General features: G+C 41.3%; 1 protein-coding gene across 8 annotated transcripts in view; it reads right to left on the bottom strand.

The window, feature by feature from the left end:
* CEP112 (centrosomal protein 112) overlaps positions 1-16787 on the bottom strand; it is a 359448-nt gene that overhangs the window by 53251 nt on the left and 289410 nt on the right. For 7 of the 8 annotated variants that reach the window (XM_075903952.2, XM_075903955.2, XM_075903954.2 and 4 more), the window contains one exon: positions 11548-11697. The exons of the other annotated variant lie outside the window; for it this stretch is intronic. In XM_075903952.2, the coding sequence (XP_075760067.2) occupies positions 11548-11697 (150 nt within the window). The remainder of the gene's footprint in view (positions 1-11547; positions 11698-16787) is intronic. 8 annotated transcript variants of the gene reach the window in all.

Below are 16787 nucleotides of genomic sequence, written 5' to 3' on the forward strand. Positions count from 1 at the left end.
TTTGAAAAAGGCTTTTCTTTTTGAAAGAATCGTGTCTAGACTGAGGTTTCACTTTCAAAATAACATTTTTAAAAGAAACACCATGATGCGATTATGTAAATGAAGCGTGGGAAATTCAAATCCCGGCTTCAGTTGCAATTTCGATATGTCTAATTTACATCCCTCTTTTGAAAGAGAGATGTAGTTTAGATGTACCCATGGAGATTCCACCAATTTCCTCAGGGAATTTATTCTAGTTCATAACCACTCTCAGAATTAGGGAGCATTTCCTAATGTCCAACCTAAACAGTCCTTTCTGCAATTTAAAGTAATTGCTTCTTGTCCTAACCTCAGAGGTTAAAGGAACTGTTTTTCTCCTTCTTGCAACAACCATTTACATACCAAGACAGATGCCCAAGACAATAACATCAAGGCAGAAGCACAGCTGAAATATAGTTCTTTCTGCTAAAAATCAATATGCTTGGGCCAATTCCTGAACTCTACCACTGAGGCAAGACTATTACTTATGTAAATGAAAATGCTGACTGAGGAAGAACTTCTAAATGTGGCCCAATGTAACAGGGAAAACAGAGAAAATCCTTGGATTATACCATAAAAACTTCGTAAATTTTACTCTCACAATCTGTTGGGATGCATAACTTTAATTGTTGAGCAAATATCATTGGTCTTTTCATCATCCTTCAAAACATCATGACAAAGAATGGGCAGCAGAGTATGACTGGGCTGATAAATTTTCATGACCATTTGATAAGGCTGAGGTGCAAGATTTTGGGGGGGGGGGAGGGGCTTGAAGTCTATTAAAAAACTGTATTCCTTACTAAAAACACTACATTATTTATTATTATTATTATTAATAAAATAATGACATTACAAATTAAGAAATAAGGATACAGAAAATGATGTGTTATGACTAAATAATTATCACATCAAGATACTGTCCTATACAACTATATTAGTCTCTATGTCAAATTGCTCAGTAAGAGAATGTTTAGCTACCTAAGTAATCTAAATGGATTTGAGATTCCTCTAGAGAATCTTATTGCATATTCATCTCAGAAAGAGGCCAGGAATGATTGACAGATTTTGGCAAGTTTGTGGATGTAGAACCACTAAAAACAATAATACAATTTTAGCCCAATGGCTTACATAAAGGCAATCTGTGTCAACTGCAGCAGGTGAATTATTGGTCCTTTTTACGGATATAAATAGCAAAACCAACAATATTAGCTAACTTCCAAAAATGACAGTTAATTTTACACATAAAAATAGAATCAAAGCACTGGAAGGAACCTTGAAAAGTCGTCAAGTCTAGTCCCCTGTACTCACGGTAGGATCAACCACCATCATCCCTATGAGTAAAGTAGCTTCTCGCTGGATGAAGAACAGAACAAGTATGTTATGTAAGCTAGTCAAAACACAGATACTCAACAATGTTACAGTTTGTAACAGTCAATCCTACTGCATCAATGCATATCAGATAAGAAGCCAAGTCATCAATACATGTTTGACATAAAAGCAGTAAAGTCACAGGATACAAAAAGCTGTGATCCATGTTTTCATTTTTACACTAGACATTGTTTGCATTTAGTAATTCTTTCATAGCTTGCCAGTTACAACATCAAGTCACAACATTCTGAACCAATGACCATCACATTCTCATCTCCTTGGACACACAAAGCATCAAAGAGAATAGTGAATATGGAACTCTCAAACATTTTGCAAACTACATTTTTGACACAGTTGGCAAACTTGTTGGCATGCTTAACAAAAGGGCAAAGAACTGAACAAGATGAAAATTCAACTCTCTCTCAATGCCAATGGTAGACTCTCCAAAATAAGTTTGAACCACATTGCAAGTTTCCCCCCTACTGATCTGATATTAATATTAAGAAGGGCTCTGTGAATCCTGAAATCTTGTCTGTCTCACTAAACAGAAGTCCAAGCAGTAAAAGAGATCCACCTACTTTTGTCTTTCTAATGGTCAGTAACTGTGCTTTATATGTTTTCTGGGCTATTTAATAAGCACATATAATGGCTATCCAGTCACTTGGACATTTTTTTTCCTGTTTTAAAAAAAAATACTTTCAGATAATCAGCCAACTTTTCAAAATTAAAATAGTGATTTTTTAAAAGAATAGTATCAGGAGTAACTGTAAATCTACTGTGCTAATATCCTCCCAGAGTTTGATGTATTTGTCTTTGTGATGGGGCAAGGTAGCCCCGCACTGAGCCTGCAGGGCCCAGCCAGGGTTACCTGGCTGCAGAGGCCCCTTCCCCGCAGCCCTACCGAGCATGCCCGGACTGTAGCTCCGCCATAAAAGCCTGGGGAAAGACTCAGTCAGGGGTGACAGCCGGAGGAGAAGGACCTGTGAAGGGAGCTCCCGCACAGCTGGCACCCGAGACTCCAGAGGAGGCCGGTGGGGATGCGGAGGCGAGGTGGTACCCCCCAGAGACTGCCCGCCAACGAGACACCGACCCGGAGGCCACAACAACCTGGACGGGCATGGGAAGGAACCCCAGTGAACCAGGTAGGAAGTGGCCCAGGGCAGGAGCGGGAACCGTCTCTCCCGCCCTGAGAACCGTGGCGCGTTTTGGCCGGATTGCCCTGCCGAGTGACCCGCTATCCGGTCACTCACAAGGCCCTGGGCCAGGACCCGGTACAGTAGGGTGGGCCTGGGTCCCCCTACCAGAGGGGTATCCCCGCTACAACCCTAAACTGTGTTTGGACTCAGGCCGGAGGGCCTTGGCCTTGCCTCAAAGGGCCAGACTTACACTGTGTTTTGGGGCTCAGGCGGGAGGGCCTTGGCCTTGCCTCAAAGGGCCAGACTTACACTGTGTTTGGACTTAGGCCGGAGAGCCTTGGCCTTGCCTTAAAGGGCCAGACTTAAACTGTGTTTTGGGGCTCAGGCGGGAGGGGCCCGCCATAGTCTTCTTCACTTGATATCCTGAATATAGAATCACTGAAACAGAACAGAGGATAAATGTCTTTCCGCTTAAAAAACCCAACACAGAGTGACCCGTCTCAATGTTTTCTTTTGATAAATGCTTTTGTTTCACCGCGGCATTTATGCTGAGATCATTTTTCAGACATACCGTTTGCTTCCCCAGGCTTTCTTACAAGATTCAGCAAAATATTTGTTTCTTAACTGCGCTTCCAAAATCTAATTTTCATGGAAAACTTCCAATCGTAGATAATTAGCACTACCGGTGCCAAGTGTGGCTAGCTAGTGGATCAATACTTGGTAAAACACTTTGCTGATTATTTGATAGCAGAAATAATCATGGCTTCCAAGGTACTCCTCTCAAATCATACAATATAATGCACTCTATAAAGATATCTAGCATCATTTCTGAGACAGACTAATTCTGTAATAAGTGATCTTGAGTATTTTTCATTTTCAAGCTACTGAATTTTCACAATTATCTGAACTAGAACTTGGTATGTGAGTTCATCCCCAACATTGCTACAAACTCACTATGTATCTTTGGGAAAATTACTAAATTTTGCTGATCCAGTTACCCATCTGTAAAATAAGGGCATTAATACTTTCTTTCTCCCATCCTTTATCTTGCCAAGATAGATTGTAAGCTCGGTGGAGCAAAAAACATCTCCATGTGTACACGCAGGATCTAGAACAATGGGACGCCTGTTTTAGTTGCAAAACGCTGCCAGTTCCCAAACTGAGGGTCAGGACCGTGAAGTGGGTCGCAAACCTATTTTAATGGAGTCACAAGGGTTAGACTTGCAGAAGCCCAGGTCCAAAGCCCAAGTGGCCAAGAAAATCAGCTCTGGTTGGTGAAGTTCAGGTTACAGGCTCTCTATCTGAGGTTGATGCCCTCGGAAGAGCTGTCCCATCCATAGGAGAGTTTGGGGCAGTCACTCCCGGCCCTGTACTTTGGGGGAGCACAGTGGTGACCACCCCAACCATCAAGTGGACAGGGCCAGTCCTCCATATTATCTTACCCCACTGAGACCAGGGTTGCCTTCAAGATTACCTGGGGGGTAGTTGTCTGGGGCTAATTGCAGGGGTCAGGTCCCCCTGCACGCACTATAGTGGTGGGGGACACAGGAAGCAGAGTGATGCTCCACTGCCATCTTCCAGCTAGGTCACTCTAATTCACCATGGTGATGGCTGGTGGCCACTCAGTTCCCCCAAGCAATGCTTCCCCTGAGCTTTGGAGGGAGTGGGCCAGGGCTAGGGCCCTCTGCTTTCTGTCACTGTGGTGTAGAACAACCCAGTTGGGACATGGCAAAAAAGTGGAGCAGGCTGCTGGGTTGCTCTGCTTCCTGTGGCTCCTGCTGCCGAGGTGAGTGCGCTGGGACACCACCCCTGCTGCCCCACATCAGGCCCTCCAGGTTGTATCTCTTGGGGGAGGGAGCTTTGGGGAATGGGTGCAATGGAGGTGGGAGGGGAGGGAGCAGGAAAGAAGTGGGACGGGGATGAAGCAAGGGCAGGGCTTGGGGGAAGAGAAGGAGTGGAAGTGGGGCAGGGTCAGAGCAGGGATGGGACCTGGAATGGGTGCTGTTACCTCAGGCCCTCTTAGGAACACTTAAGTCCTAACCCTGGGGCTTGGGCTTTGGCCTCAGGAAAGTGGGGTCAGGAGTTTGGCTTTGCTTCTCTCCCCCCCCAAGTGTGGGACAGTGGGGCTTAGGCAGGCACAAGGTTTGGTTTACCTTGCTGGAGTTGTGTAGTAATTTTTGCTGTCAGAATGAGTTGCGGGGAAGTATAAGAACCCCAGCCCTAGGCACAACCTGGAATTGTTTTTCATAGCTCACTGAGTAGCTTAGACAGGTTTCTTATGAAAATAAGACACATTATAAGTAATATGTGCTACTAAACATAGCATGGCCAATAATAGAACAGAACGATGGGCAAAATTAGCCTACCCGGGAGGTTTCAGAAAGCATGGCTTTTCCAATGTTCAACATTTGTGACAGGTTTGTAAATACTACAGGTACATTTTTGCCAACTATGTTCTGGAATTAAGGTGTCAGGCGCCCTAGCAGAAATATTCTGAATGCTTTAAATATCCCAAGGCTTAAAATAATTTGCTTTATTTTAAGAAGGAACCAAACATGAAAGGGCAGAGGGGGGATTATCCAAATAAAAAAAAGAAGAGTATACAGCCAGCCATGCAGCTCTATTGCAGAATGTTACAAGATATGCAGGAGTTTTAGGCTAGAAAGCAGACTGGGAATCCAAGTGCTAAATCTATAGACTCTGGGCTTATCTACATGGGGAAATCTGCTAGCATAATTATGTAGGAATAACTATTCCACTATAATTTTACCAATATAAATCCCTCGAATAAAAGTGAAAAATGTTCACTCAGGGACTTATATCAGTATAACTATAGCAAAGTATGCCTGGAAATTTTCCTGTACAGGCATGCCTTCAGACTAACATATCCATCAGAGACAACACTTTTCCTGCCCCCAGATGTAACAACTTCCAGGAAATAAATGGCGGTGATGCAACAATATATAATGTATGCAGAAGACAGACTATTTTAAAAATTAAGCTACTGTGTTCTAAAGTACAACTCTTTCTGTTTGTGGTTTTGCATATTTTTCTTAAAGTAGTTAAGAGACACTGAAGGAAAATGGTCTTTTCATAATTACTTAAACTGAAAGATAATGCCATAAAACATTTTTTGAGGAGTACAGGATCTTTTGAAAAAGGCTTTTCTTTTTGAAAGAATCGTGTCTAGACTGAGGTTTCACTTTCAAAATAACGTTTTTAAAAGAAACACCATGATGCGATTATGTAAATGAAGCATGGGAAATTCAAATCCCGGCTTCAGTTGCAATTTCGATATGTCTAATTTACATCCCTCTTTTGAAAGAGGGATGTAGTTTAGATGTACCCATGGAGATTCCACCAATTTCCTCAGGGAATTTATTCTAGTTCATAATCACTCTCAGAATTAGGGAGCATTTCCTAATGTCCAACCTAAACAGTCCTTTCTGCAATTTAAGGTAATTGCTTCTTGTCCTAACCTCAGAGGTTAAAGGAACTGTTTTTCTCCTTCTTGCAACAACCATTTACATACCAAGACAGATGCCCAAGACAATAACATCAAGGCAGAAGCACAGCTGAAATATAGTTCTTTCTGCTAAAAATCAATATGCTTGGGCCAATTCCTGAACTCTACCACTGAGGCAAGACTATTACTTACTTAAAGATAATGCCATAAAACATTATTTCTTAGAAACCCCTGGAGTCCCATTTATTAACAGACTGCAATTTGGTGTTAAACGAGGTGAAATACAAATTGTGTGGTGCCCTGATATATTTTGCCACCAGATCACAACATGCAAATGAGATTTTACCCAACCTTATGAATATTATATTCAGGTGGATATAGAGTTTTCAACAGAATCCTTGAGTCTGTGACAAAAACCTACATCAAATAGGAAAACAGAATGCATTTTTAATTCAATTCTATTTTTCCCACTTTGTGCTCTCTCATGTTAATGCATATTTAGAACCCATTTGTGATGTGGATATGTCATTCATTGCCTCCCCAAAATCCCTGAAACACTTTTTGCAGCTCTTTTCATAAAAGGATCCCAGAGTATTCCCCAAAAGGTGAGGAATTAATGCTGGAATTTCAGAACTAGCCTAAAAACGAGGTGCTCAAATCGCAATGAAACTCAGTAGGAGTTAGGTATTTAACTCCCTTAAGCACATTCTGAAATCCCAGCCTGAAGCCTCACAAAAACCTTTGCAAGATAGTATTATCCCAATGTTTAAAATGGGGAAACAGCCAAGGGGAGTTTTAAGTAACTTTCTCCAAAGGTTGCCCAGGAAGTCAGTAGAACCCTGGTTCCTAAATTCCAACCCTATAGCCTAAAACAGGGGTGGACAATACTTTTTGATGGGGACCACTCCCAATATTTTGGTAAGTGGCCAAGGGCCACACTTTTCTATGGAGGGGATGGAGGGTCTGGGACAGAGGTTGTGTTCAAGAAAGGAGCTCGGGGTAGGGCCCTGGGGTGCAGGAGAGAGTGTGATCTTTGAGAAGGAGTTTGGGTGAAGGAGGGGGTTATGATCTGGGGCAGAGGCTTGGGATGCAAACCTCCAGGTGGAGGGATGGTTACAGGGGACGATACTCGATGGGGGGGGGGAAGGTAGGAGGAGGTGCAAGGTCTGAGAGGGATTTATGACCTGTGTGGGGGGAAGGGTAGTGACCTGGGTCAGAAGGGGGTGGTGGCCTGGGGCAGGAGTTAGGGGGATGGAGTGGGTGGGGTACCAGAGGCAGGCTTTGGCTGGGAGGTGCTTATTTAGGTGGCTCCTGGCCAGTGCCCCTGCGGGACCCTGAGGCAATTAGCCAATGGGAACCAAGAGATTTTGCTGGGAGGAGGGGCAATGCGTGAAGCACATCCACAGAGAGCAGCCAGCCACTTCAAGCGGTGTGGACTTGCTCTGTAGCTGAGGTCCCAGCAGGGTGGCCTATGGGTCAGATCTGGTGGCTGGATATGGCCCACCAAGCCCGCAGGATGTTCTTACTGCCCCTGGCCTAAAAACTTGAAAATACTACTTTAAGTATATTTTTTCTAGCATGACCAGTGCAGGATATGACCAAGCTATGACCAAGAATACTGTCCTTCATATATGGTAGGCAAGAATGTACAATCATTTATTCAGGAAGAGAGCTCCGGAATACTCCAGGCCTTTCTCACCTTAAGCTCAGATGAATGGAATGTGCTCTACAATGGTGGAAAAATTAAAACACATTAAAAGAGCTCAAAATCAAATCCAAATGTTTTGTTTTGGGTTCAACAAAATGTTTTATTCAATTCAACATAATTTTTTCAAATTTTTAAATCTTCCAAAATTTTTGAAAAATTTTAAATTGTGAGCTGACAATCTCCCTCATACAGGCAGTCCCCAACTTACGCGGATCTGACTAGTGTGCTCCCCCCCCCCCTAGCAGACCAGGCTTTTGTTTTGGACTCTGGGGCAGAGCAGCTGGGGCCCTGCCGATTGGTCCTGCAGCACCGCTCTGGGCACTACTGGACGAACCCGGCAGCACCCCAGCTGCTCTGGCCCAGGTCCTGATTCAGCCGCTGCTGGTCAGTTTCAGCAGCGGCTGAATCAGGACGCCTGGGGCAGAGCAGATGGGGTGCTGCTGGGTTGGTCCAGTAGCACCGAGCGGCGCTACTGGAGCAACCCAGCAGCACCCCAGCTGCTCTGCTCCAGGCGTCCCAAGTCAGCTTCTGCTGAAACTGACCAGCGCTGACTACAGGAAGCCCCAGGCAGAGTTGCTCTGCCCCGGGCTTCCTGGAATCAGCTGCTGATCAGTTTCAGCAGCAGCTGACTTGGGTCTGGGGTTCTTAAGTTGATTCTGTATGTAAGTCAGAACTGGCGGTCAGTTTCAGCAGTGTCTGAATCTGGACGCCAGTTCCGACTTACATACAGATTCAACTTAAGAACAAACCTACAGTCCCTATCTTGTACGTAACCCGGGGACTGCCTGTACTGATTTTTCATACTCAAATGGTTATTCACAGTTTTTCAAGGTTTTCTCTATAGGTGTTTCTAACTCCAGAATTTAATTTCTTCTTTAATCTGCCAGGTCAAACTTACTGACTTTAAAGGCATATGGCTTATGGGATTTTTGTTTGTTTGTTCTTTTAGTTTATCAAAGATGGGGGCAGTTAAGATGACAGGTCTCTGGTTTCCTTGTTTGTCCTTATTTCCCTTTTTATAGATAGGCACCATATTTGCCCTTTTCCAGTCTTCTGGAATCTCTCCCATCTTCCATGACTTTTCAAAGATGATAGCTAATGGCTCAGACACTTCCTCAATCTGTTCCTTGTGAGGATGAATTTCTTATCAGATTCTGGTGACTTAATGCAACTTTTTTTTAACTTGTTCTTTTCCTATTTTAATTTCTGAACCTACCTTTTTTCTCTATTATTCACTGTGTGTGTGTCTACCCTGCAGCACTTAACTCGAAATAAGCTATGCAAATTGAGCTATGTCAATTTCGTATTTTATTTGGAATAGGGAGCGTCTACACAGCACTTATTTTGAAATAGCGCATTCTTCCTCTGACTTCCCCTATTCCTCGTACAATGAGGGTTACAGGAGTTAGAGTAAGACTGAGTTATTTCAGAATAGTGTTGCAGAGTAGATATATTCTATGTTAGGCATCTGTTACTGTAGAATGTTTTCTTGTTACCCTTTAATGTCTCTAGCAAGACTGAGCTCATTTTGTACCTTTGATTTTCCAATTTTGTCCCTACATACTGGTGTTATTTGTTTATATTCCTCCTTTGTACTTAGACCTAGTTTTCACCCTTTATAGGACTCCTTTTGGATTTTTAGATCATTCAAGATATCCTGGTGAAGCCAGAGTGGTCTCTTGCCATACTTCCTGTCTTTTCTAGACAGTCTAATAGTGTACTCTTGAGCACTTAAAAATGTCCCTTTGAAAACCAGCCAACTGTCTTTAGTTGTTTTTCCTTTTAGCCTTGTTTCCCATAGGACCATACTTAACAGCTCCCTGAGTTTGCTAAAGGCAGAGTTCTTGAAATTCACTGTCTTTATATTTCAGTTCTCCCTTCTACCATTCCTTAGAATCATGAACTTAATCATTTCATGATCATTTTCACCCAGGCTGCCTTCCACTTTGAAATTCTCAACCAGTTTCTGAGGACCCAATTTTGCAGCCTGGTGCAGAACTCTCCTTTGGCTCCTTTTGGTTACAGTGTATACTTTTTGCATGTTAAATTTTTGCTTATGAGGAGCAGAGGTAAAATACATGCTAAATGCACACATAGTAAAGGATTCACATTAAGAAGGATGTGATACAATTATTCAGTTATTAATGTTTGATATTTAGCAGCCACTCAATTATTTCTAGTCCTTCCATTTTTACTAGACTGGTAAAATAAATTACATGATCTTGCCGTAAGTTTAACAGTGTAATTCACTGAAGAGTATCGGAACCGCAGAACAGATAAGCATTTCAGAGATTTTTTTCCCCCAACATTCTAGGGCACACAATACATGAGACTTGTTTAATATATGTATCTTTCAGACGACTTTGAGCACCTTTTGAAGTTATAAAGTTTCTTATACATCCAAAAAAATCATATTTAGGGCAAGAAATTCTTGAGTAGACTATTAATACACAGTTTTCTTCATTTAAAATACATTATGTTCCCAAAAAATTGGAAAAAATGCCTCACCTATGCTCACTAAACTAAGAGTTACTTGTAATCAGACTTACATAAGAGATAACAATCAACAAATGTATACTGACACCATTAACAGAAGAGATTAGGGAATGAGAGCAAAGAAAAACTCTCCTCCCTTTACATACACGCACACAAACAAACATTTTCTATAATAAAAATATCATTAAACAATGTATGAAAACAAAGTGAAAGGGATAAGATAAAAATGTCAACCTGAAATTTCATTATGTGAATTATTAAAATACGGAGTACATGGCTCGGATACATAAACTTCTATAGTTCTTTCTTAAGAACGTAATTTGGAATAGGGGAGAGGATTATTTAATCATATAGCCCCTTCCCCTAGCAAAACAGTGTTTTTGTTTGATACAAACAACAGCCTCTCTTACAAACACAGGAAAAAGAGGTTTCTCCTTTTAAGCTATGTTTATTTCTGAATTTCAGGTGCAGACCCTCATAGATTAAATGTTGCTTGGTTTAGAAACTCATCCATTCTACTCTGTTCTACGGGGGAAAGTGCTTTAACAAGACACTTCCTACCATCTGGAACATCAAAAACCAAGAAAAATTCACTGCTGCTTATGTAAGCAAGATTTTCTGAAGTCACTAGGAATCAGGCTACATTTCAAGAGATACACTGCTTACTGTGTCAGAAAATACAAACATTGCAGGTTTGCAAAGCTAAGAAAAGAAAAAGAAAAGAAAAAGAAAAGAAAAGAGCCTGGAGAATTTAACTATTATTTTTATACTATGCAGATATGTAATCAAAGTGTTCTGGAACAAAAGAATATATATTTAAAAGTGTCTTTAATTCCATTCCTCTTCAACAAACTACTGAAGCAAGCGCTGAATTTACCAACGGATATTTTGCTGAATCAAGGCCTTAATTCAGAAGTTGAGTATGTGAGCTAGATCTTGAGCTAGTGCCAACTAGTGTAGCTCTCCTGAAGTCTCTAGTGCAGTGCTGATTTACAGCAACTGTGGATCTGGACCAGTATTTATAAATGCATACAGAATTATGCTGAAAATATGCTTAAATATATGAATGAGTTTATATGCTATATCTTAAACTAGGCCTCCAAGAAAAAGAATAGGGAAGTTTGCTTAATGTGAATGGATTGGATTTGCCAAAAAATGACTTTTTATTCAGTCATGTGATCAGCTAGAAGAAAGTTAGACAGAGTCAATGGATAAGTCAAAGTCCAGCGAATGCTATTACTGAATCCTGAAAGAACAAGAATGATACTGCATCCATTTGCTTACTGCCATGATTTCAGAAATTTTAATTACACAAAAACAGCTAGTAACATCAGTGACTGAACGCTGCAGATTACCTTGATTGTTCTGTCATTATCTCTAATCATCTGCTTCTTCTCATCTTCAAACTTTTGTACGACATCCTGGAGCCGCCTTTCTGCAGCAAGCTGCTGCCGGCTGCTCTCCTCTGTCAGAGAGGAAATGGTTGTCTTAAGTTCAGCTACAATCTAAAAAGAAAACAGAATGCTAAAACTCCTTCAATGAGAGGTATGTATTTTGCATGTATTTATACTTGACACAAGAATGGAGTTGGCAAACTTCACTGTGCAAACTAAATATTTTAAATTAACATTACACACTGGCAAGCACGAAATTCCACTTAGATAAAAGGAATATAATGTGAATGGCATAAAGCTGCTGAACACAAAATATTTGGAAGAGTTTTCCACTATAACATTCCATAATATTTACTCATCAGGACAAAGCACATCTGTGATCTCAAATATATAAAAAGTTTCCAGTTTTCCATTTTACTGAAATGACTCTGGATTTTTTTTAGCTAGCCTTCAGAACTTCCTGCACTATAGCTCTTTGTCTGTATGAAAGCATCACAGTTTGATACTATAGATAAGAAAAGTTGTACTTCATATGCTTAACTGAAATATTAAATTTGACAGAACATTCCTGTGTCATTGAGAGGAGTGTATTTTTTAACAATAAATTTGAAATCTGGTTCAATGCCCAAGGACTTTTTACATGTAACAGCAATTATTTGTTGACTGTCTGAAATGTAGTTGTTTTACCCTTTTTATCACCACAGAAAGCGATATTAAACCACACACCCCGGGCATATATTATAGAATGGTATGGTATACTTAGACCCAAGTGTCTTGCAACTGCTGATATATTGCTCTATTACAGTGGTCTCCAATCTTTTTAACCACAAGATAATTTTTTCAATTTGGGTGTGTCTAGACTACAGAGTTTTGTCGACAAAAATGGACTTTTGTCGACAAAACTATACCTGCGTCTACACTACCGCTGAGTTCTGTCGACATAACATCGACAGAACTCAGCAGTTTTGTCGACGCTGGTAAACCTCATTTTACGAGGCATAATGCCTTCTGTCAACAGAGTTCTGTCGACAGAAGGTATTATTGCATGTAGGGTTGCATCTAGACTACAGGGTTTTGTCGACAAAGCAGCTTGCTTTGTCGACAGAACTGAATGTAGTCTAGACGCTCTTTGTCGACAGAAGCTTTGTCGACAGTATCTGTTGAAAAAACTTCTGTCGACAAAACCCTGTAGTCTAGACGTACCCTTTAAGCGCAATGTAAGATCTACCTCAAACCCAAATACCTTTGCCCCACTTTCTTCAACTACTTCTTTGAGGCCCTGCCCCAGCGCCACCCCTTCTCTGAGGCTTCCCCTTGTTCACTCCATTCCCCTTTCTTTCCCATTCTCATGTGCTTTCACCAGTTGGGGTAGGGAGTAGGGGTGCAAGCTCTGGTCTTGGACCAAGGAGTTTGGAGTGTGGGAGGGGCTCTGGGCTTAGCCCTGGGTGCGGGTTTGGAGTCCAGGACAGGTTTCAGGGTGCAAGCTCTGGGAAAGAGTTTGGGTGCAGGGGGACTCATGTCTGGGACAGGAGGTTGGGTGCAGGAGGAGGTTCAGGGCTAGGAAAGGGGTTCAAGAAGCAGGCTCTAGCTGGACACCATTTAACTGAGATGGCTTCCGGGTGGTGGAGCAGTGGGGTTAAGGCAGGCTTACTCCTGCCCTGGCTCTGCACCACTCCTGAAAGCAGCTGGCATGTACAGCAATGGCTCCATGGAGCCATGTGCTGCCCCTCATCTACAGGCACTGAGCCCACAGCTTCTACTGGTCACTGTTCCCCGTTATCAATCAATGGGAGCTGCAGGAGTGGTGTCTGCAGGCAAGGACAGCATGTGGAGCCCCCCTGCTCTGCCTTTCTCAGGGGCTGCAGAGACATGCCAGCCACTTCCAGGAGCAGCAATTACCACGGGGATAATTACTCCAGCCACAGCAGGTTAGGCATTTTAGAACTCACTACTCAAAGAATTAAATTTAAGTGTAAGAGACAAATGAAAATTATGAAATTCACAGACCAGTCAAAAACAATACACTTTGCGAGCAGTAACAGAAGTAACAACAGCTCCCCATATATGTGTTGGATCAGGTGCTGAGAGTGAAGGACAGTGTGTGTTTGTGAGAATGACAGACACACACACACCCTCTGTGAGTGACAGATTTTCATTGCCAAGCCCCCTCCATCCCCTTTTCTCTGGGTGGAGAGAGGATACAGAGGTGGGGGGAGGAGAGGCACTCTGACATCAGTGTCCCTCTCTCATCCCCCTCCACATCTTGCACAGCAAGCAGGAGGCTCCCAAGGGTGCAGCAGCAAGGCAGAAGGCAAGAGCAGCATTTCGGTGGGTGGAGGGTCAACTGAAGTGCCAGTGCTTGATAGCTTCTGGCCAAACCAGTTGGGATCACCTGTCAGAGGCTCCAAGATCTACCAGTAGATCCCAATCTACTGGTTGGTGATGCTCTGTTAGGACCATAGTGTGCAGTCCTGCAAACACATAAATATATGACTAGCTCAGTGATGACAACTTTGCTACTCAGACATGTCATTGTTTGCAGGACGGGGCCCCTAGACTGTAAAGAGATAAAACTATTTAAGACCATAATATTTAATTTTGGGGGGGGGGGGAGGGGAAGGGAGGATTTCAGATGTACAGTTGATATGAGATAAATAATGTTAGAAAATATTTTTTTTAAAGAAAAAAATGTAGACTGATGTGGGAAGGATAAAAGAAAATAATTTTTAAAACTAATGTATTATTAATTCATTTCCCTACAGTTGTCTAATCATTAAACTCTAATGGATAAAAACCAGAAAGTAAGACAAACTATAAATAAAAAGTGAAAATGTTCCTGCCAGTTTCAGTGAAAGCTATCAGAAATACAAAAATACACAAATGACATAAATTGCAAAATTAACACTTAGTTAATAATCTAAATTGATATCAGTATCCAGTTTCACATGGACAGTATCCCATTGAACTTTCATTTAACTGACAATTGGTTAGACTTAATGCTTTCATGTACTAGTCATGAATAAAAGAAAGTTTCTACTGATAATTTTTAAGGGGCAAACTAATTTCCCATGAAAACATAAGGGCATGGATATTAATTAGAGGAATCTCTAAGTCCTGAAGCTCCACGAGTAGAGAACATTACCAGGTATAAAATCACTAATTTTTGTAAAATATAAATATATATTAAGAGAAAGGCTATATCAAGAATGATAAATGACCAAAAATGTTCTCTTTTTTATGGAAAACTGAGTTTTACATTAGTTGGGAATAATAAAGCTTCTGAAGTAAGAAAGAAATTATCTTTATAAAGGGGGAAAAAAGATTATAAGTGCCCCAGATGATATGAAGCAATATAAGAATCTACATAAGAACTTGCCATCAAGTTCTTTAGAAGTGTTCAGAACTATGTTTATTTTCAAGTCACAGTTTCCTACCAGTATAACCAACGGACACAAACGTAGAGCTAATTTGAGCAGATGCAAATCTAATGAAAGTCAGTAGGCTGAACTGATCAGCCATGTAAATGGTAGTCTAGATAAGAAAACTTGCACCAAGCTAGCATTTACTGGGTATGTAAAATGGAAGTATAAGAGGGTGGTAAAAATGTCAATTGCACACAGTTGACAGAAAATTCCAAATATGTAAAAGTTACATTACTTTGCCATTTACAACCAGTGAGTTGTAATATCACTATGTATCAGCTGAATTTTGTCCATTTTATTTAGGGAAACAAAAATAAAGTTGTTGGTTAAAGTTGGTTAAAGTGTAGCAGCAGGAGAGGAAAGCACTGACATATTGGATAGGCTTCCTCTATTAGAATTGTACTGAGGTTAAGAACCTGGAGATACATAAACATTTTAAGAAAATCTGAACACAAATTGACAGACTAGAAACAGCTCTGGGCAGTAATTCTCAGAAAAAAAAATCTAATTGTTTATTTTGTATCAACTTCAGAGAGAGCTTCCTGGAATATCATCTGTGTGGGTGTTAAAAGCGAATATTCCAAGAGGCCACATCGAGTAAGATTAGGCTGATGTTGTCAGCAACATAACTACATAGAAAATTACAAATGGCCTATTATTAATATTAAATTACAAAATTATATTCAAACAACAGTAAAGGTCTGATCCAAATCCACAAAAGTAAAGAAATTCAGAATGAAACCCCATCTTTAATTCACACATTGTGCCAAATAACTCTAGAATACAATGTATGGTCTGTAAAATCACCCACGGTTTAAAAACCCCTTACAATGGTTGTCATAGAATGATTAAAAGGAGAAATGTAAAAGATTGATTAGGTCATCTAGTCCATTTCCCTGTAAATAAAGGGCATTTCTTATAGTATATGTTAATGCAATGTCCAGTTTCATTAAATTGGTCTCCAACCACTTATTTTGGGAGCCTACTATATATTCTAACAAATTTCATTACTATGAAGTTTGTCCTGATCTTCAGTTTAAATTTTCATTATATTAGTTTCACTGTTTTATTCCTTATTACTTGGATAATCCTGTAACATCCTAAGCTATTTCTGTCTCTCCTCAATGTTTATACCTTTTATATATTCAGAACTGTTTAGATATCTCCCACCTGCCATAGACATAGCAGGGTATTACAGAGTTAGCAGCTAATGGAACTTAAACCTTAAGCCTGAATGTCTTTATCTTTATGTTGAACTTTCTGGATTATATCAAGCTATTTTTGAGGTTTGTTTTCCTTCATGGTGACACAACAAATGCAAGAGGATTTTATAAAAAACGCTCTCAGGAAAATGTTTTAAGTGGACATTCTAATCAGTCATTGCACTTTCATGCAAATGCATACTCAGAAAATAAACATTTAAGACTGGTATAGAAATGTGTATTATTTACCTATACATAACCACATGGGGGCCAACAGACTTACCAAGCCTCTGGGTAACATAGGAAGGGCGGCTTTGCGCTCCCGTAAGGGATGGGGCCTGGAGCATAAGAGGCAGGGTGGGGCAGCCAGTCCTTAGCACTACCCAGAACATGAGTCCCCCCTCCTGCCAGCCCTCAGAATACCCCAGAGCAGTGGTCCCCAACCTTTAGAGGCTGCCGGGCGCCAGGGGGCGTGGCCGTTTGCCTGCCGGGCGCCAGGGGGCGGGCGGCCCCCCCCATAGCCGCGTGCTGGGGGGAGGGGCCCCCCATAGCTGCGTGCTCGGGAGCGGGGCCCCCC

This window comes from Pelodiscus sinensis, chromosome 20 (genome assembly GCF_052426305.1).
Source record: "Pelodiscus sinensis isolate ZL-2025 chromosome 20, ASM5242630v1, whole genome shotgun sequence".
In the NCBI taxonomy this organism is placed as follows: domain Eukaryota; kingdom Metazoa; phylum Chordata; order Testudines; family Trionychidae; genus Pelodiscus; species Pelodiscus sinensis.